Source organism: Tasmannia lanceolata, unplaced genomic scaffold (genome assembly GCF_043159265.1).
Source record: "Tasmannia lanceolata isolate RefF3 unplaced genomic scaffold, GAP_Taslan_0.1 ptg000011l, whole genome shotgun sequence".
Lineage (NCBI taxonomy): Eukaryota > Viridiplantae > Streptophyta > Magnoliopsida > Canellales > Winteraceae > Tasmannia > Tasmannia lanceolata.
In genome coordinates this window covers 2,320,309-2,343,249 of record NW_027518688.1, presented here as the reverse complement: position 1 = coordinate 2,343,249, position 22,941 = coordinate 2,320,309, and the positions used below count along the sequence as shown (strand labels likewise).

General features: G+C 37.6%; 1 protein-coding gene across 4 annotated transcripts in view; it reads left to right on the top strand.

The window, feature by feature from the left end:
* Positions 1-22,941, top strand: part of LOC143886368 (ARM repeat superfamily protein) — a 152,480-nt gene that overhangs the window by 27,460 nt on the left and 102,079 nt on the right. For all 4 annotated transcript variants that reach the window (XM_077390305.1, XM_077390307.1, XM_077390308.1 and 1 more), the window contains exons 22-27: positions 814-903; positions 5,945-6,066; positions 7,505-7,634; positions 7,756-7,835; positions 16,210-16,345; positions 19,624-19,705. In XM_077390305.1, coding sequence (XP_077246420.1) covers positions 814-903; positions 5,945-6,066; positions 7,505-7,634; positions 7,756-7,835; positions 16,210-16,345; positions 19,624-19,705 — 640 coding nt within the window. The remainder of the gene's footprint in view (positions 1-813; positions 904-5,944; positions 6,067-7,504; positions 7,635-7,755; positions 7,836-16,209; positions 16,346-19,623; positions 19,706-22,941) is intronic.

Genomic DNA, 22,941 nt, shown 5'->3' with positions numbered 1-22,941 from the left:
AGTATGCTATCTTGTCCTGTGACACCTTTTTTTTTATTTCCCTGCTTAACACCTCCTCTGTAATGATAAACAAATAAGGGGATAAACCCCTTGTGGACCTGTAAAAATCCTTTGGTTCGCCATATATGAAAATAGAGAACCAACAATTTGATATAAATCTGCTCATACTGTCAATAACATTATATGATATCGATATGTTTTTACTCGCCATAACATTATATGCTTCTTGTTGAGGATTTATTTATTTTCTTAATGAATAATTCATTAAGAAAACTGAAAATGGAATACAAAGGTAGGCTGGCCGAAATCCAATAAAAAAAGCAAAGAGAATGAAGAAAAAAAGGAATAAGACTTATTTTTTTCCATTTCAAAAAAAGAAAGAAAAAGGAATAAGACTCAATCATGATGGAATTCATACCCTGGTTGTAGGCCTTTTATATTCCTCCGATATCTAGTATTTGATAGGATGGTGATGCCTTTTTATTGAGATTGAATTATTTTCGCTTTCTTTCTAATTCTTTGGCCGTTCTCTTTCTATGATGACATTAAACAACCATAACATACTTTGAGCTTTAGACTTCTTGTTGTTAAATCTTCATGGTTAATATGAAGTGGTGACTTAGTTAACTATGCATTACTTGTTTTTATTTTGAAACAAAGTTAACTATGCATTACTTTGAAGCTATTTATGTTTGCCATAGTTTTTTTTGTCATTGAATGTTGTTAGAATTAGAGATTACACACAACTTATGTAATTGGAAAGTGGTTTTGCTTTAACATATCTTATTTTGACCTTGTCTTTATAAGCTATAGATACCAAAGATGATGGCATATATTAATGACACGGAAGACTTGGAGCAAGATTGTTCATATGAAGAGACATGGGATGATATGGTTATCAATGTAAGATTGGCAGTTTCATTTCACATATAATAATGGTTTGATGTTAGTTTTACATAAGATTTAGCCTTTTTGGGTAGTTATTTGCATTCTATGACTAAAACCTTTTTGGTTAACACTGACATTATTGTTAGTTACTCACTTCTCTCTCCCTCTCTTTCTCTCAATGAAACTGGGTCCTTTTGACTTCATCATGTTGATTATGGCCCACGACTATCAACCACAATGTCTAGGGTTGAAATCCCTCATTTTCCACTACAATCCCAAAAGGAAAGGACCTTTCCATTGGTTTGCTTTATAATCTGGATTGATCTTGTAGTTGAAATCAATCAGCGTTGAGCGAGTGAGCAAGCAAAAGAGTGGGCCAAGGTGGCATTCAGTAGAATGATCGTGGCCCCGATCCTTATGACAGGGACTCGAAAGTAATTAAAATAATGGAAGGGATTGGGTTAGATATGGACCAAACTATCTCATGACGTTCAGAACCTAGAACATGTACCTCTTTAATGGGCGGACAATCCTATTTTAAAATTTGAACATTTGTTGTTTCTTTTATTCTTGTGCGTTAGGAAAATTATCTCCCCACCGTGTGAAAGCAATACTGTACTCACTGGGCTAAGTCGGTCATTTATCGTTATAAAGAAAAAAATGGGATGACATTTAGCAAGCTCGGAGACGAAGATAGATCTCGTTTGTGGAAGTGCTCGACGAAGAGGAGATTAGGATGGGCCTATTTGCATTGGGCAAAGGCCGAGCCCCAGGACCAGATGGATTTTGTACGGCATTTTTTCTAAAATTACTGCGAATATGTCAAAGAGGATATTTATAAGTTTTTTAAGGAGTTTTATGAAGGCTTAGAATTGGATCAAGGATCAGGGGCAACTTTCATCTCTTTAATCCCCCAAGTATTAGGGACAGTAAATATCTCAGATTTTCGCCCAATTAGCCTAGTAGGGTGTCTACAAATTATTCACCAAAATTTTGGCGGAGAGATTAAAGAAGGTATTATTAGCAATGATCATCTCAAGCAATCAGTCTGCTTTCATTCAAGAGACAAATTCTTGACATCTCATTGATCGCCAATGAAGTAGTGGATTATTACTTCAAATAGGGGATTAGCATTGTTTGTATTGTAAGCTGGACATGGACCTGGTGGAGTGGGATTGCTTCGACCATCTATTAGGGAGAATGGGTTCTGGGACTGGTGGCAGGGATGGATTAAGAGTTGTGTTTCTTCTGCTTGATTCACGGTTCTAATCAATGGGTCACCTATAGGTTTTTGAAAGTCCACCAGAGGCATAAGGCAATTTGCCACCCCCCTCCCCCCAGCTATGTAATTTCTTTTTTATCAATGAAATCTGGTAGGGGTCCTGCCTAACCCCAGCTTACTGATCAAAAAAAAAGAAAGATCTAGTCTGTCAATAAAAATAGATAATTGATTACAGAGGGTAACATGATAAAGGGTTCTTTTTTAATAGTAATATTGATTTTCACTACGTTCGAACGGTCTAATTGCCTTTGAATCAGGTGAAACATGAGTTATGGATTAAGATGTTTTCTCTTGTTCCTCTCACCTTCAACTCCTATGCTTTGTACCCAACTATGCTAGAAATGTCAATATATCTCTACTTTGAACCCGTGTTGTTTAAGTTGCTTAATTAAAATAACTGGAACACTATTCATATATTTACCTAAGCAGTGGAAGCACACATCTATTTTTGTATAATTACAGATAACATTCAGATCCAATAGTCTGATGGAGCATGCCTTCAATTTACGATCCTATGCGTCTTCATTTTGGGTCCCAACTTTTATAACGCCATCAGATTTTCAGTTCCAAAATTTTGTCCGTTCCCTTCTCCAATGTAATCAAATCCATATGATTTGATGTCGTGTCCGTTATTAGGACTATTTCTTTTATTGATTCTCTAAAGGGGCTCATTCTCTTGCATGAAAGAAGACAATGGACACTTCACATGTTGCCAACCTACACTTCAAGGAGGTGATACAGTTTAATGAGGTGCCAAGGATTTTCTTGTTTGTGAAGGTAACGAGGGTGCCAAGGATGATCACGTCAGATAGGGACACGTAGTTTCTCAGTCAATTTTGGTGAAGTTTGTGGAGGAGGATGGGCATGAAGTTGCAATAGTGTGGCGCATATCACCCTCAGGCAGATGGAATGACCGAGGTTGTGAATCATAGCTTGGAAATCTTTTTAGGAGCATCGTTTGCCAGCCAAAACAGACTATGGCCTCATGTAGGATTTACATATAACACTTCTCACATCAAATATACGGGTAAGAGTCCATTCAAGGTAGTCTATGGGAGCAATGCCTAGGTGTTCCACTTGCTAGAGGACATGGAGACTTCGAGCAACTTCAATGTTTCAGATTTGTACAAGTAACCTGGTAAGGAGATTGGCATCTCGGAGCAGCTGAACTTGAGGTCGATTATTTCTCCAGTCGGGGGGAGTGATGCATGTGGGATGATCGAGATGATGGAGTGATAACCCGTGGGGGCCATGGCCCCAGCATAGTGCCCACATGCCTTTGAGTAGCATTAGATTAAACTTGTTTTTTATTTGCGTTTACCTAGTTTTTTCTCTTATTTAGAGGTTATTCTAATTTGAAAAAAGTGACCATTGGGTTTTATTTAAATAGGGTTTTTAAGCATAGTTTTTAGTTCGGGTAGCGAAGTGGGAGGCGATTTCTCTCGGTGAGGAAGTAGAAAGCCTGAAATGTTGAAGCATCAAGGGAGGTGTAAAGGGAAGCGAACATGAAGCACATAAATTGAAAAAATACTGAAAAATAAAAAAAAATTAATTGTAACAATTACAAATAGTTCTAATAATCTATTTTGCAATGTTTATAAAAATGGCGAAGCAAGTGGATTCAAGTTTCCAAGCAACATGATCAATATCAAATCCAACCATCATACACGTATCTAGATTCCCACCAGCATTAAATCATAATTCCAACCAACATGCCTAATTAACATGCAGATCCAACTCTGAACTATGAGTCAAAATATTTATTATCAAAGTTAATACTCTATTAAAAATATCAAAGTTACTACAAAGATTTCTCAACTCTAAAATGGGAAATGAATTGATTAATCACTTAAATGTGTAATGATTAATCACTTAAATGAACAAACTAACTAAATCCTCAAGTCTAAAATGGATAATGGATATGTTCAATCACTTAAATTAGTAAATGATTAATTGCTAAATCACTTTTCGTTTCACTTGAACATAGCGTCATCTACACTTCAACATTACGTAGACGCTGAAATGAAGTGGGACAAATGGACAAGATTGCACTGAAATGGACAGTTAATCACTTAATTGAAGTAATTAACTCACATCGCTTTATCGCTTTATATCGGCAATATTATATAAGTACATAACTACATTGCACAGATACATTACATGCACACTAAAATGAAGCATCTAACTCATCTCATATATGATTTATTAACAATACCTAACTAATATACATAGATTGCTGTCTATTCACCTACTAAAATAAACATTAAAGTATTGTATTGTTGAACGCTTTATCTGGTATTGTAATATACTGGAAGCATTAAATCATATGAACTTCTTATTCTTCTCATATTTCTTGATTCATTTTCCTCCTCTTCTTGTGATTAATCATTTAAGAACAACTGAATAGCTGCAGAAAATGAATTTTTAACTTATTCGATTTTGAAAAAATAAAAAATGAAATAGAAATATAGAATACAGGGAAACCAAAAAGGAAATATATACATTCTTCTTTTTCTTCATCTTGTCCTTCCTCTTCTTCTAAGAATCAATTAAGAAATTAAAAACCGCTACAAATGGATATCTATGATTTAATAAAAAATTCAATACTAAAAAAAGATTTAAGAAAATGAGTAGAAAAGAAAAGAAAAGGAAAAAAAATAACAAAAAAACAGAATATAAAATAAAAATAAACATACTTTTCTCGTTCTTCTTTATCATTTGCCTTCTTGCAGTCTTTGTTCGTCCTGTGGTAAAAAAAATAACCATTAAAGAAAAGAAAATATATTTCAGAAATTTCTATTTGGAGGTGATATCAAGCTGGGGGCCTGATTGAGATGGGTACGAGATATGTATTCATCGTGTTTTGGTATTGTTCGGAAACATGGGCTGATTCCCTGAAATCCTCTTATGGTAGGAAAACTTAGGTGGAATGTCCACTATAAGGCTCTTGGTATGTAATGGATCGGATAAGCTCCTGTCCCTTTTGGAAGGTATATCCTTTGTCTTGACTTAAGGTATATTCTAGTCAGGCCTCTCTAATACTATGTAATGTAAGTGGGACCCCTGGTCCCCTTTGTAATTATTATAGTATCAATAAAATTAGTCATTTTTCAAAAAAAAAATATATTTCAAAAAAACCAAAAGACAAACAAATAAATAAATAGCGTACTTTTTTTCTTCTTCATTCTTTTGGCCATTGATCAGTTTGTTGTAGAAAATATGATCAGACAAGAAAAGGAAAAAAATCAATAAAATATAAAATAAAATAAAATATTATGAAACTTCCCATAATTGGGGAACACGCTTCTAAAAAATGGGGAACACAACCCCCCCAAAATTGGGAAACTCAGTTCCCAAAATTGGGAAATGCACTTCACACAAATTGGAAATGCACTTCTGAAACTATATGAGTATCTGTAAAGATCTGGAACATTCAACTACCTAGTTAGGAAATTGATGTTAGATAGAATTTTTACTTAATTTTTTTTTATGTTTGATATCACTCTTATTTTCTTTGGATGCCAGTTTCTTGCAGAATCATTGGATGTGATTGGGGACATGGAGTGGGTGATTTCATGAGTCAATTTCCTAAATTTTTTTCATCAGTCAATTTCCTAAATTGATGTTAGATAGAATTTTGAGTTAATTTTTTTTTATGTTTGATATCACTCTTATTTTCCCAATCACATCCTGGTTAGGAAATTGATGTTAGATAGAATTTTGACTTAAAATTTTCTTATGTTTAATATCACTCTTATTTTCTTTGGATGCCAGTTTCTTGCAGAATCATTGGATGTGATTGGGGACATGGAGTGGGTGATTTCATTGGGAAATGCTTTTGCCAAACAGTATGAACTGTATATCTATGATGATGAACATTCGGCACTGCTTCATAGGTACTGTGCACCATGAATCTTTTAATTTCTTGAGTTGTTTCTAGTAATTTTCATGATGTAGTTAAATATCAAGACTTTGGACACTACTGTGATGACTAGTGGGTTGAAATTAAAAAAAAAGAGGGTATGCTACCTGTTTCAAATGGACCTTAGCATTTGTGTATGAGTGGCCATTGAATGACTTTCAGTATGTTTTGAACTAGTGTAAGATACATTTTAATACTGCTGGTTCATCAAATTTCCTGATCATCAATACTTTTAAAGTATTGCCATCCACTTCATGTGTAACATATCTTTTTGTTGTTATCTCTGAATTACTGAAGTTGTGAAATAATTTCAGTCGTTTTTCTTCCAAGTTCGCTGACTCATGTCCTTTTTGTTTATTTCTTAACTCGGGATTAGATATTCCCCATGGGGAGGGGAGGGGGATTCCCCATGATCCTCGTAGTGGGTAGGGGAAGGGGAGGGGGGGAATTCCCCGCAGAGGAGAAGGGGTAGGGGACCCCAACATCCGGCCCGCCCCCGCCCCGCCCCGTTGCCAGCCCTACTTGAGATTGCTTCATTTTGAAAGGAGAGGTCTCTTGCAGATTATTTCTGTCTTATATAGCATATGAGAGAACCTTAATGAACATGAGCTATGAGCTAATTGTTCAATCGTGTACTTAGAATGTTCAAATCTGGAGAATCGTAATTAAGAAGAGAACATTTGAATTTCAGCCTGACTTGATCCATATTATGGGCCACAAGGCGTTAATGTCCTCACAAAATGTATCAATGTGTCATAGAATTATTCAAAAAAAAAAATCAATGTTTTCATAGAATGCATTAAGAATGTGATAAAATGTATCTAGAATCTTAAGGAGTATAGGCCATGGTATGTTTGCTACAAGGCTTTCCCAGTGGTTACGTACGACAAGTTGAATCATCAAAAGTCCCAACCATCTTAGTGCTGAAAGATATAGGGGCAATGAATATCTCATTGATCTAACAGTAGAAATTGGGACTCCAATCATCTCAAACATCGTGAACTTGTACAAATATGGTGGTGAATACCAATGACTCATCACACTTATCCTCAACCAAGGGTGATTGATACATTGTGTGTGTGGCTTGAATGGGCCAGAAATTCCAGTCAAGGCTGGTCCACGCTGGCCCAAAAGTCCCAAGTGACCCACAAGAAAGGAAATAATAAGGGAGTTCTGAATACACTTCCAATGCGTCTTTATTAGAACACGTCATTTACAGGCCTTGCACGGCTTATTTGGCTACCTAGTACTCGTCAAAAAGTGTTAGTTTTTTTTCTTCGTTCAAGCTATATCTAAATGACACAATTGTTTCTCTAAATAGCTCAAACATTCTAGTAAAAGCTAGTGGTGCTTCAGTCTAAACAAATTGTAAGAGGCCTTCGTAAATTTTTACCTTCAAATTTTTGATGCAGATGCATGGGCATTCTTCTTCAGAAAGTTGATGATAGAGCATATGTAAAGGAAAAGATTGACTGGATGTATAATCATGCGAATATTGCAGTCCCAACAAACAGGCTAGGTCTTGCAAAAGGGATTGGACTGGTATGTTTTATTGTTATTATTATTTTATTTATTTATTTTTGAATAGTATGTAGGCAGCGTTTGTTACCATTTGTTACTACTGTTTATATTTGCCATTAGTAAACATTCCACATTTTTGCAGGTTGCAGCATCACATTTGGATACTGTTTTGGAGATGCTTAAAAGGATTCTTGACAATGTTAGTCGCAGTAGGTTTCAAAGGTATGTCCTAAATTTTTAAGTTGGAATCATAGATTTTTGTCGCTGTCTTCTTGTTTCTACGTGGTTAATTTGAACTCCATCTCAGTATCTGATGGGGAAATTGATGATTATGGATACACATTGTGTCGTTCAGTTGTAAAGTGTTTATATGTATTTTCTTGGTAACTGGAACTTGGAACTTGAAGTCTACCCCTAGGGTTACTATGAGTTATCCAAACTGTTCGTTTATTGTGTTGATCCCTGTTCCTTTTATCCCTTAGGAACTAAATCTTATCCAATTCAACCAATCTACGCTGGGGTTGAATATTTAGCTTCTACATTGGATTGTTGAGCTATAGTATGTTTGTGTTTGTATCTATTTTCTTGGTATGGTGTCCTTGTGTTTCGAACACCAAACCAACTATTAATGTGAATTCTTCCAAACTATTTGGCTAGTCTAATGACCCCTATTTCATTTATATCTCGAAAGTCTTATATTATTTAATTAAAACCTTAAGTTGTGTTCGACAACTATCCTTAAAATGCATTAATTAGAATTTTTTTCTAAAACATCCTAAAAAAACTAAAGAATCCCATTTGGCAACCATTCATAAAACTTCATTAACACATTATACTGTTTCTAAATTTGGATTATGCGGAGCGACTATTTGACTCTTCGAAGAATCGGAATAATGAGGTTTTCAGGGCTTAATCGGACAAAAATCTGAATGGTGAGTCTCTCTCTCTCTCTCTCTCTACATTGAGATTTCTTTTTATTTTTCTTCATCTCAAATTCTCAATTGAAAATGCCCTTTCCCCTGTTCAACCCCTTCTTCTATTGTTGATAAGAGATGGCAGTCACATACTGTGGTGCTCCTCTGCATTTGCATTCTGTCGTTTCTCGAAATTGTGCCCTAAATCATTAGATGTAGAAGATCAAAACCAGCGAGGTTTCCATCACTGCCTCCTCTCATTCCGGAAGAAGGCATGGGCCCAGCCTTGAGATTTACGATTGAAACGTTAATGTTTAGATCTTATTCGACTCAGCCAGAAATCATGCTGTTTTGGACTAAAAAATCGGCCCAACCCAAACTTGCATGTCCTTTTCACCAACTGGTAGAGAGAGCTTGCCCCAGAATTCTTGTTACATCTTGGATCAGATAGGAAATCAATGTCAGGGCCCCCATTTGTTGAATATTTTAACGAACAGGGTTTGAACTAGTATCATTAAAAAAAAAGACAGGGTTTGGACTATGGATTTGGAGAGGAATTGTAGTGTTGCTTGGTCCTGTCTTTGGACTTGTGCCACCTTTCTTGGGCATCGACTCCTTTGAAATTGGCAGCGTAGGAGGAACTATGTTGTTAATTCTGATTTGGGGAGGAATTGTAGTGTTCCTTGGTTCTGCCTTTGGACTTGTCTTGTTAATTCGGATTTGGAGAGGAATTGTAGTGTTCCTTGGTTCTGCCTTTGGACTTGTGTCAGCTTGCTTTGGCATGGACTCCTTTGAAAATGGCAGCATAGGACTTGTAGTGTTCCTTGTGTTAAGTTTGATTCTTCTATAATTTCCTGGTTCAGATTTATGCATGCATAAGCCCTTTTCATCAATTTGTTTTGTTTTCAGAGCAGGATTTACCATGGAAAATTGAACATAGGTTCATCTCCATCTAATTCAGAAAGCAAGTCCTTAATTCAATCGATAACCTATCCTATAACTTTGAGATTCCTATGTAATATTTTCAGGCTTACTCTATAACTGAATCATATGTGATTTATTATTCTCCATCTATCCTTAATTCAACATATGATTGATTTGATCCACATATATCCCCAAAAATGAAATACATTCTTTTTGTCATAGATGAATGCCATTTTGCTAAAAAAATACAAAAATCCATTCTTGGACGTGAGTTTGGCGAACGTAAATCTGTTGTCAGGAGCACTAATAAATTGTATTTTGTTTCTTGAATTCAAAATGAGAATCAAGAGAATGGTTGCCGAACACAGCCTTATAAAATATTGGGCATGTATAAGATATTCAATGATAAACTATTGGAAAATTTTATGATTTTCCTGTTCTATTGCTTCCCAACACGCTAAAGATATCATGAAGAGCAGCAGAAGGCAAAAAGGGCCAAGAAACTAAGCCTATAGATCAGTTGATGCTAAGGTCAACCAGTGGTCACCCAGTGGTTTATTTGGGCGAAAAATCTCTGGTCCTGTCATTTCATTTTGAAGGAGTTATTTTGGTTCTTATTCATTTCTTATTTTTTTCTGGTTTTGAAAGAGGGGAGCATGGTTTTGGTACTTTTTGTGTCCAGTTTCTTCTGTTCAAGTGTTCTTCGGTCATTAGCAATGTTTTCTTTGGGTGTTTAGTTGGTAGGTATATCATATCAGGTAGAGGGGAACCTGTGAAGTCAACATAGGTTCATCTCCATCTAATTCAGAAAGCAAGTCCTTAATTCATTCGATAACCTATCCTATAACTTTGAGATTCCTATGTAATATTTTCAGGCTTACTCTTTAACTGAATCATATGTGATTTATTATTCTCCATCTATCCTTAATTCAACATATGATTGATTTGATCCACATATCCCCAAAAATGAAATACATTATTTTTGTCATAGATGAATGCCATTTTGCTATACAAAATCCATTCTTGGACGTGAGTTTGCCGAACGTAATTCTGTTGTCAGGAGCACTAAAAAATTGTATTCTGTTTCTTGAATTCAAAATGAGAATCAAGAGAATGGTTGCCGAACACAGCCTTATAAACTATTGGGCATGTATAAGATATTCAATGATAAACTATTGGAAAATTTTATGATTTTCCTCTTCTATGGCTTCCCAACACGCTAAAGATATCATGAAGAGCAGCAGAAGGCAAAAAGGGCCAAGAAACTAAACATATAGATCAGTTGATGCTAAGGTCACCCAGTGGTTTATTTGGGCGAAAAATCTCTGGACCTGTCATTTCATTTTGAAGGAGTTATTTTGGTTCTTATTCATTTCTTATTTTTTCTGGTTTTGAAAGAGGGGAGCATGGTTTTTTTACTTTTTGTGTCCAGTTTCTTCTGTTCAAGTGTCCTTTGGTCATTAGCAATGTTTTCTTTGGGTGTTTAGTTGGTTGGTATATCATATCAGGTAGAGGGGAACCTGTGAAGACAACATTAATCCATGACCTCCCTCACTAATAATGTCTCATATATCATTATATGGAGGCCTTTGTCTGGTTCAGTTATTTGTTGTCTATTTTTAGATGTTAGTGTTGAATTGGAAGTATATATGTAATCTGACATACAAAAATGATACATACATATATATATATATATATATATATATATATATATATATATATAGAGAGAGAGAGAGAGAGAGAGAGAGAGAGAGAGAGAGAGAGAGAGAGAGAGAGGAAAAGGATTGTACGCTCGAGTGTACCAAGCTTATGGTACACTCCAGTGCCCAATCACATGGGTCCCACATTTTTTGTGGTGATCCAAAGCATTCATTTGCAAGGCCCTATCATAGATAGGGTGTGTACCAAAAATCAGCTCCATTGAATCATCCTAATCCCTCCAAAAGTGTAGGGCAAAAATGGGCAGATTTGTGGACACACAGTGTCTGTCCATTTTGACCTCCACAAATGGATGGGTTAGGATGATCCTATGGAGCTGATTTTTGGTACACACCCCATCTATGTAAGGGCCTTTCAAATGAATGCTTTGGATCATCCTAATAAAGTGGGCCCACATGTGATTGGGCACTCGAGCGTACCATATGCTTGGTACGCTCGAGTGTACAATCCTTTTCCTATATATATAGCTTTTGGAGAAGTTGGTAAGTTAACATGGTATCAGAGCCAAAGGTCTCGAGTTCAAACCTCCCGGATAGCAAAAAAATCCACAAGCAAAGGTCGACCCAAAGTGGGACCGCATGTGTCATGTGTTTGCCAAGTGGGCCACACGTGCAGGGGAGTGTTAAAGTATAAAAGATAAATAACGCCTTTCTCCAACAGCTGAAGCTTTTGGAGAAGTTGGTTAGTTAACTTGGTATCAGAGCCAAAGGTCTCGAGTTCAAACCTCCCAAGATAGCAAAAATCAACATGCGATGGTCGGCCCAAAGTGGGACCACATGTGCCACGTGTTTGCCAAGTGGGCCACACGTGCGGGGGAGTGTTAAAGTATAAAAAATAAATACTGCCTTTCTCCAACAGCTCTGATACCATATTAACTTACCAACTTATCCAATAGCTTAAGCCAGTGGGGAAGTTGGTTAGTTAACATGGTATCAGAGCCAAAGGTCTCGAGTTCAAACTTCCCAAGATAGCAAAAATCCACATGCGATGGTCGGCCCAAAGTGGGACCACATGTGCCACATGTTTGCCAAATGGGCCACACGTGCGGGGGAGTGTTAAGTATAAAAGATAAATAACGCCTTTCTCCGACAGCTTAAGCTTTTGGAGAAGTTGGTTAGTTAACAATATATATATATATATATATATATATATATATATATATGAGAAAGGTGTTCCTGCGCAGGGAGCTCCCTGAGCTTAAGTGGCTTAAAAAGCCACCGATTGGTCACTTTTTGTGGACCCCACAAAGGTGGACCCGCTATACGAACCAATTGGTGGCTTTTTAAGCCACTTAAGCACAGAGAAGCTCCCTGCGCAGCTGCGCAGGAACACTTTCCTCTCTCTCTCTCTCTCTCTATATATATATATATATATATATAAATGTCTTAATAAAATACAATATTGATGCTGAATCAATGATGGGAACATATAGCCAGAAAAATGGAATGGATTTGTTTTTAGAATCTATAAGAAAGAAGTGGCATGACAAAAGAAAATCCTTACAATGGTTGATTTAAAATTTCACCTTTTCATGCGTAGAAACACCCATCTCTTATTAGTTCCTCCTTTAATGTTCTATTAGCAAAATCCCAAAAGTACCATTGTTGTAAGTAATGCCAAAACTAATTAAAATAAACATTACCATTGGGACCGCCCTTCCCCTAAAACGAAAACAAAGGCGCTTGTGTTAGAACCCTTTGGGCTACACTACTAGGTCTTGTATAACTTCAGCTTTGTTATTGCATAAACTCTCCCTAGCTACGAAGAACTTGGCTCTGATGTGTTGACTTCTCCCTAGCTACGAAGAACTTGGCTCTGATGTGTTGACTTCCTCAGACTCTTGGTAAAGATGCAGACCTATCTCGTAGAATTCAGCCATTTGTGATCCATGTGCTTTTGGTGGTTGGTTTCTCCTTTCACTTGATGAAGAATTTCTCTCACACTCCATTTCGTGTTAGTACAATCCTAGTATAAAGAATACTCTCAATCTCTTTTGCTTGCCTTCTAGGAAATTAAGCAGCTAAAAAATCTACCCTTTCATTAAACCCTCCATCATCATGCCCCGAGCAGTATAAATCATCAACATTGAAAATAGGACTGATTTGGAGTTCTGACGGGAGGTCTAACAAATTGGCATTTGGTCGCACCTTTTAGAATATTTTGGAAGGCCCCAACTTCTTTGCTCTAAACTTGCGATATGTACCTTGTGGAAATCTTCCCTTTTTTAAACACACCATAACCTGATGACCCATTTCACACTCTATAACCCTTGTTCGGAAACATCTCTGCAGTGTGGGGGGTGTGTGCGTGGGTGGGGGGTGGTGGGGGGCGCAGACCAAATGCATTTACCAACGTTAAAAAAAAGAGCTCTTCTCAGTGTAAACTTCTTCCCATCCTCACAGAGGAACGACTCCTTTCCCAACTCGTCATGGAGTTTTCTCCTTTAAAATCATCTTGTCCTCTTCGAGTTGATACGATAGTTATTTATGGCCGAAAAGAACTTCCCAATCAAATAGGAACACTGCTTTGCAATCCCAATGCAGCTGCAACATAATGGATTAAAAATATCTTTCCCTCTTCTGACTAGCACTCAGATAGAAACTTTCCTCCACCCTTCTTGGAAACTAAAACCTTTCTCTTTTAGACCCTTCATATCCGTTTCGTGATGAAACGCTAGTTATTTATGACCGAAGAAGACTTCACAATCAAATAGCACTGGGATAGAAACTGTCCTCCACCTAGGGTGTATATTGCAGTGGAGGTGCATACTGGATGCATTTAATAACCTTAAAACAAGGAGTTCTTTTCATTGTAAACTTCTTACAATCCTCAAGGGAACGGCTCCTTTTCCAACTTTCCATGGAGTTTTCTCCATTCAAAACATCTTGTCCTGTTTAGACAAGCACTGTGAGAAACTGTCCTACATCCAGCTTGGAAACTAAAACCTTTCTCTTTCATACCCTTGATATCCATTTTGAGATGAATTGATAGTATTTATGGCTGAAAAAAACTTAACAATCAAATAGGAAGACTGCTTTGCAATTGTCAGAGTGGTTGCTACATCATGGATTAAAAACATCTAGTCCTCTTCAGACTAGCACTGAGATAGAAATTTCCTCCACGCATATTGGAAACTAAAACCTTTCTCTTTCAGACCCTTGATATCCATTTTGAGATGAACTGATAGTTATTTATGGCCAAAGAAAACTTCACAATAAAATAGGAACACTTTTTTGCAATCGTCTGAGCAGCTGCAACATCATGGATTAAAACCATCTCTCATTGGTGACAACCTTTTTAAACAATGATCCCCTACTATGAAGTTGACTCAGGATTCTAGAGGAAGGAAACATGGATATCTTTAACGACTTCAAGGAAAGATTTAGGCTGAGGCGCGGGAGTGCGAAGCCTTATACACGCTCTCCCTCCCATAGAGCTACTCCTATAGCCCTAATCGGAGGTTCTAATTCCCATAAGGGAATCATTACAAGGGAACAAGCATTCTTTGGGGTAAGGACGACACCAAAAGAGCGTATTGGGAGAGATCATGACAAAATCCATACTCTATTGCTTGTGATCATTTTTTTTTTCATATTCACATATAACCACTTCTGACAAAACCAATCACATCACCCAAATAAGTTTACATCTTGCAATTGTTCAAAATATCAGTAAAGTAGATGGGTATGTTTTTTTGTTTTGATGAATCGCCATAAGACTTAGTTCATAAAGCCAAAATGGCATTAGTAACCCATCTTGCAATCCCTAATTTTGTGCTATCTTCCCTCAACTCCAAGCATGAATCTGAATATGACGCTATTATCTCCTTAAATCGATGTTCATATCTTTCTCTTGAAATGTGTCTGATGTGAATATTGATTTAGAATTTTAATATTTTTTCTTCATGACATTTGGGGAATCAATTTTTGATTTTTACTACTGCAACTTGTATTATGATGCTAAAAGTATTCTATTGCTAAAAATATCAATTTCAGGTTAATTAGAATTAATATATGATCATTGTCTGGATGAATAGTTAGCATTACTGTTATGGTTTAGGTTTTTTCGAGAGTTTTGTATAAATGTTACTCCTAAGATCGTTGGAAGATATCTTCAAGGTTTTAAATTTCGGTTTCGGTCACCACCGAAACCGAAACGTTTTGGTTTCGGGCCGAAATTTCGGTCGAAATCATGTAAAAATATGATTATGATTTGGTTTTTTTTTATTTCGACCGAAATTTCGGCGATTGCAGTTGAAATTTTGGCTATTTCGGCGAATATTTCATAAATTTTAGTGGGAATTATAACATTTCGGTGGAATTATAACATTTCATAAATTTTAGTGGGAATTATAACATTTCAGTTCTATGTTGTTCGAATTCTCTTTATAGCTCTCATGCAATGCATTTGGTGATTTTTAGATGGGTTGGTTCAATTCCAAAGCAATTAAATAGGATTTTAAAATCCCTATGCTCCGTTTGGATACTAGAATTATTTTGGTTCTTGGGACTTTTGTGGAACAAAAAACTTCCTGGGAGATTGGTGGGAAAAAAAACTCCCTAGAAGTATCCCGGTAAAATAAAAATCCCATGTTTGGTTGACCGGACTATGGTGGGAAAAAAAAATCCCTGTAAAATAAAAATCCCACTTTGTTTGGTTGCTTGAACTGTTGGGAAGAAAAAAGTTCTTCTTTTGGTTATTTTGCTTCCTCGGATTTCGTGCGGGATTATTTTGGTTCCTGGGATTTTTTTTCCAGCTTTGGGTTTCGTGCGGGGTTATTTTGGTTTGTGGGATTCTTTTTTGCCCACTATATAACTAGCAACCAAACGTGGGTTTCCTGCGGAAATTCGACAAAAGTCCCAAGAACCAAAAAAATTCTGGCATCCAAACGGAGCAAATGGATTTGCATGTGGTGATGGTTATTCTTCTAAACAGTTTACATTCAGCTATTTCTACTTTTTTTAATGTTGTCTTTGTAAGTATGATTCAGGTCGTTGTTTCTGTTTATCCATAACAATTTGGAAACTCACTGGTTGCAGATTTCTTTCCTTTTTCACTGATAGAGTTAAACTAGAAGACTCTGATGACATACATGCCGCTTTAGCTTTAATGTATGGATATGCAGCGAGATATGCTCCGTCGACAGCTATAGAAGCTAGAATTGATGCCCTTGTGGTATGTTATAATGTCTGATATCTGAACTTGCTATTTCCTTGGATTTTCTCTAATCTTATTGTTTTGAAAAACTAATGCCTCCACACTCTTTTGTGTTTTGCCAAAAGATATGAACGTGCTAATTTTTTGAGTGTGACAATTAATGAGTGATGAATAGTAAACATTGAACATAGATTCAAAATGAAGAAGGAACACTTTGCGTGAAGAAGGAACATTTATAATGTCGGTATTTAAACTCTCATAAGTTCAAAATGAATGAAAAATTCAAAAAAATAAAAGGTTCAAAGTGAATGCATTTATTGGCTTATTAAATGAGCATACACAGAAATAAATGTTTGATATAGCTATTTAGTAAGATAGATATAACATCGGAATCGATGGCACATTAACAACATATCTATTCGTATTCATCATAAAATATGCTTATTTTTTCTGTTCTTTTTTTATTAGACAGTGATGGCCGAGTTGTAGTTTTCCATTGTATTGTTAACGTCGGTAGTACTGCATGGATTTGTGTGAACACCAACATTGTTTTAACTCAACATTGTTTCAACCAAAGTTGCCAGAGCGGGAATCGAAACGGGAATCGAAGGCTCCCGGGATGGTTGGAAGCGGGAATCGTGAAGTCGCCGGAGAGTCACCAGAGAGTCGCCGGGGAGTCGCTGGGGAATCGTCAGGGAATTGGCAGGGAATCGCTGGGTTGTTGGGAATCGTTAGGGAATCTCCGGGGAATCGCCGGGAAATTGCGTTTCACATAACATTAAACCGCGGTTCCCAAAAGTGGGAATCGGGTTTTCGAGGAATCATAAACCGCGATTCCCAAAAGTGGGAATCGGGTTTCCGGCGAATCCGAACCGGGATTCCCAGTTTTTGGGGATTCGAGAAGATTCCCGTTTCGGATTCGAGAACCCGGGAATCGAGGTTCCCCATTCCCAGGGAAGAATCCTGCTTCCTTGGTTTCAACTTGGATGTGCTGTAGCCATGATTTTAATTTCGACTGAAATCGGTCAAGATAGAAACCAAAACTACCTGAAGCTGAAATTTCGGCTAGAGTCCCGAAATTTACTTTTTTTTGTTTAAAATTTCGGCTAAAATTTCGGCACAAGTTTGAAATATGTTTTTTAACTGAATTTCGGCCGAAATTTCGGTTTCGGCTATGTACGAAACCGAAATTTTAAACCTTGGCTATAACATGTGTTTTAAGAAAAGAGACCTTTGACATTGTCAACTGCTTCTGGTAAAGATGAGTTGGTTATTCTTTTTGAAAATGATAGCCAATTTATTATATGAAAAGAAGGAGACCAAAGACGGTCAAATACAAAGAGTTATAGAATGATAAAAAGATACAACATAAAAGAGAACTCAAGGCGGAAGTGCATCATAACCAATTAGAGAATCCTTGGAGACTCCTTCCCTAGCAACACAATCAGCCTCCTTGTTTGCCGAGCAATGAACATGCCTAAACTCAAAAGAAAAATATCGCCCTCAATCTGACATAAAAAATCTGTCAAATCTCCAAGGCGGTTTTTGAGATCCCTTTAGCCAACGAATGACATTTTAGGTGTCCCCTTCAATTACTACATTATTAAGATCGTCTCTCGTCAACAGCTTCATACCTTGGTAAACTGCACCAACCTCCGCTTCGGATGCATCCGCCTCCTTAATGGGGCCTGCGAAGGCCCAAACCACTACTCCATGAGCATTTCACAGGACACCCCCAATACCGGCCGGGGCGGGATTTCCAAAACTGGAGCCATCAAAATTAAGGTTCAGAAAACTGGTAGCAGGAGGAGGCCATTCTTCTTCCACTTATTGTTTGGATTCCTCACTGTTTCAAATCTTGTCCCACCTTTCCCACAAGTCATAGGCGGATACAAATGTAAATCGAGGGAGAGATTTAGCCCATGCTATCATCAATGCAATTACTTTGACATACAAAGATTGCTGCGCTTTTAGACACTCCTTTGAAAACTCTATCATTCATGTCTTTCCAAAGAACCCAAAATGGTAGCAATGAAGGATAGATTCCAAAGAATTTTTCCTTTCGCCTTCCAAGGATTTTCGGACCAAGCCACGAGTAGATCCAAGAGCTTATTCGGGAATACCCACCAAATCCCAAATCTTTTTCAACAACTTAGTAAATACCTCACTAGCTATTTTGCAATGAAGAGGTGATTCACTGATTCCTTCGTCTCCATGCAAAGAGTGCAATGATCTATGATAAGAATCTTCCTTTTTCTAAGGAAATCCACCGTTTGAATTTGACGGAGCCCTGCCCATCTAAAGGTGCATAAATCTTGTTTTTTTTTTTTTTTTTTTGGTTTTGGTGGTGGGGGGGGGGGGTTTTCCTTGGATTTGTCCACACTCTTGCTACCAAGGAGGAAACCGGGCTAGCTACCAAATAAGAGTAGAAAGACTTTACAGAGAATTCTTCGGATGTGTTCCAGATCCAGATCCTTTTATCTTCCCCATTCTGACTTATGTATTCCTTTTCTAGCACTGCCATGAGACCGTCGACCGCTTCAAGTTCAAGAATGTCTTACAGAGGACGAGAAAGAGTTGGTTATTCTTACTTCTATGTTAAAAATATATGAAGAAATACATTTTTTTTTCACTTTTCGATTGAAAGAAATCCTCTCTTATGAAGGGAAGCGCTAATAGTCTGTATGATTATGGTATATCTTAGGGAGGATGGGAAAGAGGACTGATTGCATACTAATATTTTCACACCCGTTGCACTGCAAATGGAAGTGCATGCAATCTGACTAGATTCAAGGAGTTGTGAAAACATTGCATCGCTAATGCTTTTATCTCGGCCTTTAGTTAGAGAAAACGTGTGAATTTTGTGTGAATCTACACTCTTTTATCTCGGCTTTAGTGCCTTAAAGAAGTGCCCAATTTCTCGGTTGCTACTTGTTAGACCACTATAAGCTTAACACCTAATCATTAACTATATGTTTCAGTTCCTCTTATCAGAAGCAATGAACTTGTCATCTTGCCTGTGTCTCAGTCTGTTTTCATAAAAACAATTTTTTATTGGTCAACAACATTCATTGGTGTTGCTTTGTTTGTCTCACATGGAGAAACATGATTCTTGGACATTCTTGAGTTGAAAACCAGCTTTAGCATTCTCTCTCTCTCTCTCTCTCTTGTTATTTTTGTGTAAAACATGCTATCCCATTGGTGGTTCTATTAATTTAATAACACCATGTCATCTCTTTTAGTCTGTTATCTTTTTTTGTTCAGACTGCTTACTCGGTTATTGCTCCTACTTACAGGGGACCAATATGCTTTCACGACTTCTTCATGTACGTCGTCCTACCGCAAAGCAAGCTGTTATTACTGCAATTGATTTACTAGGTGTGTATACCTTAATATAAGCAATATGGGAAGTATATTTTCAGCATCTGCTGCAATTTTTGCAGCATTATTCAAAGTTGAAGCTTTGATTGCTTGGTTTATTAGTAGGTTACATCCATCCTATGGAAGATGTGTGATATTTTATGGTCATATGCAATTAGAAACTGATCTGCTCCTTGCTACTTCTGAACTATTTATGTACTTGGAAACTGAGTGCTTGCGGCATTTGTAATTGTTTAGCTAGGGATTAGAATTTTGAATTTCATCATGTATAAGAGATGCTAATGAGTCATCGATTTCTTTAGCCAAAGAGGGGATAGGACGGAGGCTTTGGTCTATGGGCAAGCATTGCCCTGATTGTAATTGTCTTTCTCTTCTTCGTATATTGTTTTTATGCTTTCAGAAAAATAAAAGTTCCTTCTGCATAGAATGGAATATAAACATCAGAAGAAAAATAAGATAGAACATTGACCAAAGTGGCCTTTATTATTGTCACTAGACATGGGAAAGAGAGGTACCTCCATTTCCAACTTTTGAGTGTAGCTTTATGGCGCTGTACCACCGGTTCCCAATCATGATCTCTAAGTCCATCAGTATTTTGTGCAGGCCTAGGGTACCTTATTGGTATGGGGAGAGTTTGAGATCATAGAACTTATGATAATATTATTATCTCTTATTCAATGTTAATGGCACTAATAGAGGATCGTACCTATTTATACTTTGACATTAGTTTGGGAATGAATGCAATTAGCCATTGAGGTTAGTAGCTTGAATTTGTGAGTCTGTATTATTATTTTCGTGTCATTATTTTGGATGGGAATAACACGGCCACTGTGAGCCACCCTAGTACCTTGTATTTATCACACCTACAATGCTTTCCTACAGAGGTACCTAGTTGATTCGAACTAAAAAACTTAAAGGAAAAGTGGTGATAGTCCACTGCCTTAGTGTCCTAGACTATGTTATGAGGATCTAGATGCTCGTGGGGCCCAATAAGTGGCATATGTGCCGAACAGGACTTTTAGGGATTTTATTTTCCTTGTTATTTTATTTCTATGTTATTTAGATTTAGGGGTTTTTATTTCCATGTTATTTTGTTTCCATAGTATTTTATCAGTCTATATATAGGCCTCATGTAGTGAACTTTGGGAAGCTTCTGGAATAAGATTGAATTACAGATCTTTCTCCCCTCTAATTCCTTTCTTCCTACTTCTCTTCTTCCCTTTTCCCTTCTCTTCTTCTTCCCCCTCTTTCCCTTTCTTACCCTATTAATCTTCTTCTGTTCTTCTCTCTTTCTCCTTTTTCTCCTATTTTGCTTCTTGGTACAACATCAAATTGTTATTAGAGCGAAGGATCCACATCACCTCTCCCAAAGACGATCGACATCTGTTCTCAGGCACAAACAGCCCCAACTGAGGTTTCTCCTCGGATCTAATCAGCTTGTTTCATCATCAAGCGACCATAAACCGAAAGGCAAAGATTTCTGGGTTGGATTCGCCGCAGGAAAAAGGTTCCCTCTATCCCATAATCTTGGTCTTTAAAGGGCATAAAAAACGCCCCTCAATTTTCAGCCTCTTTCTTCCACTGTAGATCACCTCTCAACCGCAAGCCCCAAAGCCCCAATCCTAGTCCAAACTGAGAACTCATAGTTATTGCTTTTCTGTAGGATAAAAAAGACCCTTACATCAGCCAACCTACCCAGTTCTCTGTCCTTAAAACCACCATCCTCAAATCCCTCTATTCTGACCAATTAAAAAGATCACAACCCCTAGCCCAACCAGCAGCCACACAGTCATCCAAGCCTTCCCTTTCAGCCACCCAATGACCCCTCTTGTTGATCCGTTTTCACCCAGAAATTATACAACCGCACCCGTCTTTTGTCGCCTTCCTCTAACCTCCCTTTACACCCTCTAACTTACCTAACCGTGAGTTTTCTTTGTCATCTTTCCACACGACCAAACTGCCCTGAAATTCTGAATCCCTTTTGGGAAGTAGTCGACTAACAGCTCTTTAGATTTGCCCATCTTGTTTAACATGCATCCCATCTTTTCTTAGTTTCCACTTCCTCCCTTTTAAGCCACCCAAGAATCATCACCTCCTCTAATCTTGTTGTTCTCTTCCTTTCCAAAGCTCTTCCCACAACAGCCCATAAATCGACAACAAAACATCCCTTTGTTGCAGATTGTGTTTGAGAAACCAATCCCTAACCTTCTTTAAAAAACCCACCCAACAGTCCCTACAAACTTGGCATTGTACTCCTTGAACCCACAATTTTTTCAGCTGCTAACTTGCCTGCACAACAACAGAAACAATCCCTTCATATTTGACTCAACCCAGACCAACCAACGTGCACCCATTTAACCGAAACCTTCTCCACGCCTTCTCTCTCTTCACCCGGACCATTTCTTTTCCGAATTTGACCGCGGCGTCAACACATGAATTGTTCGAGACGACTTGAAGATTATATCCAGTCCATTCTCAGTGGCTTACTGCGAGCCCAAGTGCTAATTTGAGTATACTTATCATGAGTACTACGGTTATGATCATCAAGTGACCATTCGCCCGGTCAAGAACACCATGAGCCGAAGCGCCAAGTCGTTGTTGATGCACATGTTGACAGAGCGTTATCACTTAGGCGAGCCTCCATCTGTCGATGGAAGGAGGTCCATAATGAGTTTATGAGGGCTTTCATGCCATCGGCTTATTATCGGTATGAACAGAGGTGGATATGTGAAAAAGGAACTCGTCATGAGCGCAAAGCCGCAGCTCGCCTTGAACGAAAAGCCACAACCCGTTCTGAAGAAGAAGCATAATTTGAGGGTAGAAGCAGGGATGAAAAAGATAGACCTTTTTGAGACAATTTGATTTGCGGAGCCGCTTAACTACTACTTCTCCCCTACCACCTGTTATTGATGTTAGTTCTCAAGAAGGATAGAAGGAAGTTGCTAACACTATTGGGGAGCCACATGAGGAGCCAAATGAAGGAAGGTTATCCTCTTCCGGCAAGATCACTAAGCGTAGCGGATACAAAAATCACATAGAAATTTAAATTTTCTTTTCGATCTTGCTTTTGCCCAATATCATAGTCTAGATTAGTTATTATTGTTAATTAAACATTAATAAATACCTCTTGGAACCACGCTGCTTGATCTACTCCTCGAACGGTTGCGATTGTTTTGAACGCTGCGAACCCCGCAAGTTGAACCCATGGATTCTTTTCTTTGCACCGTTGATTG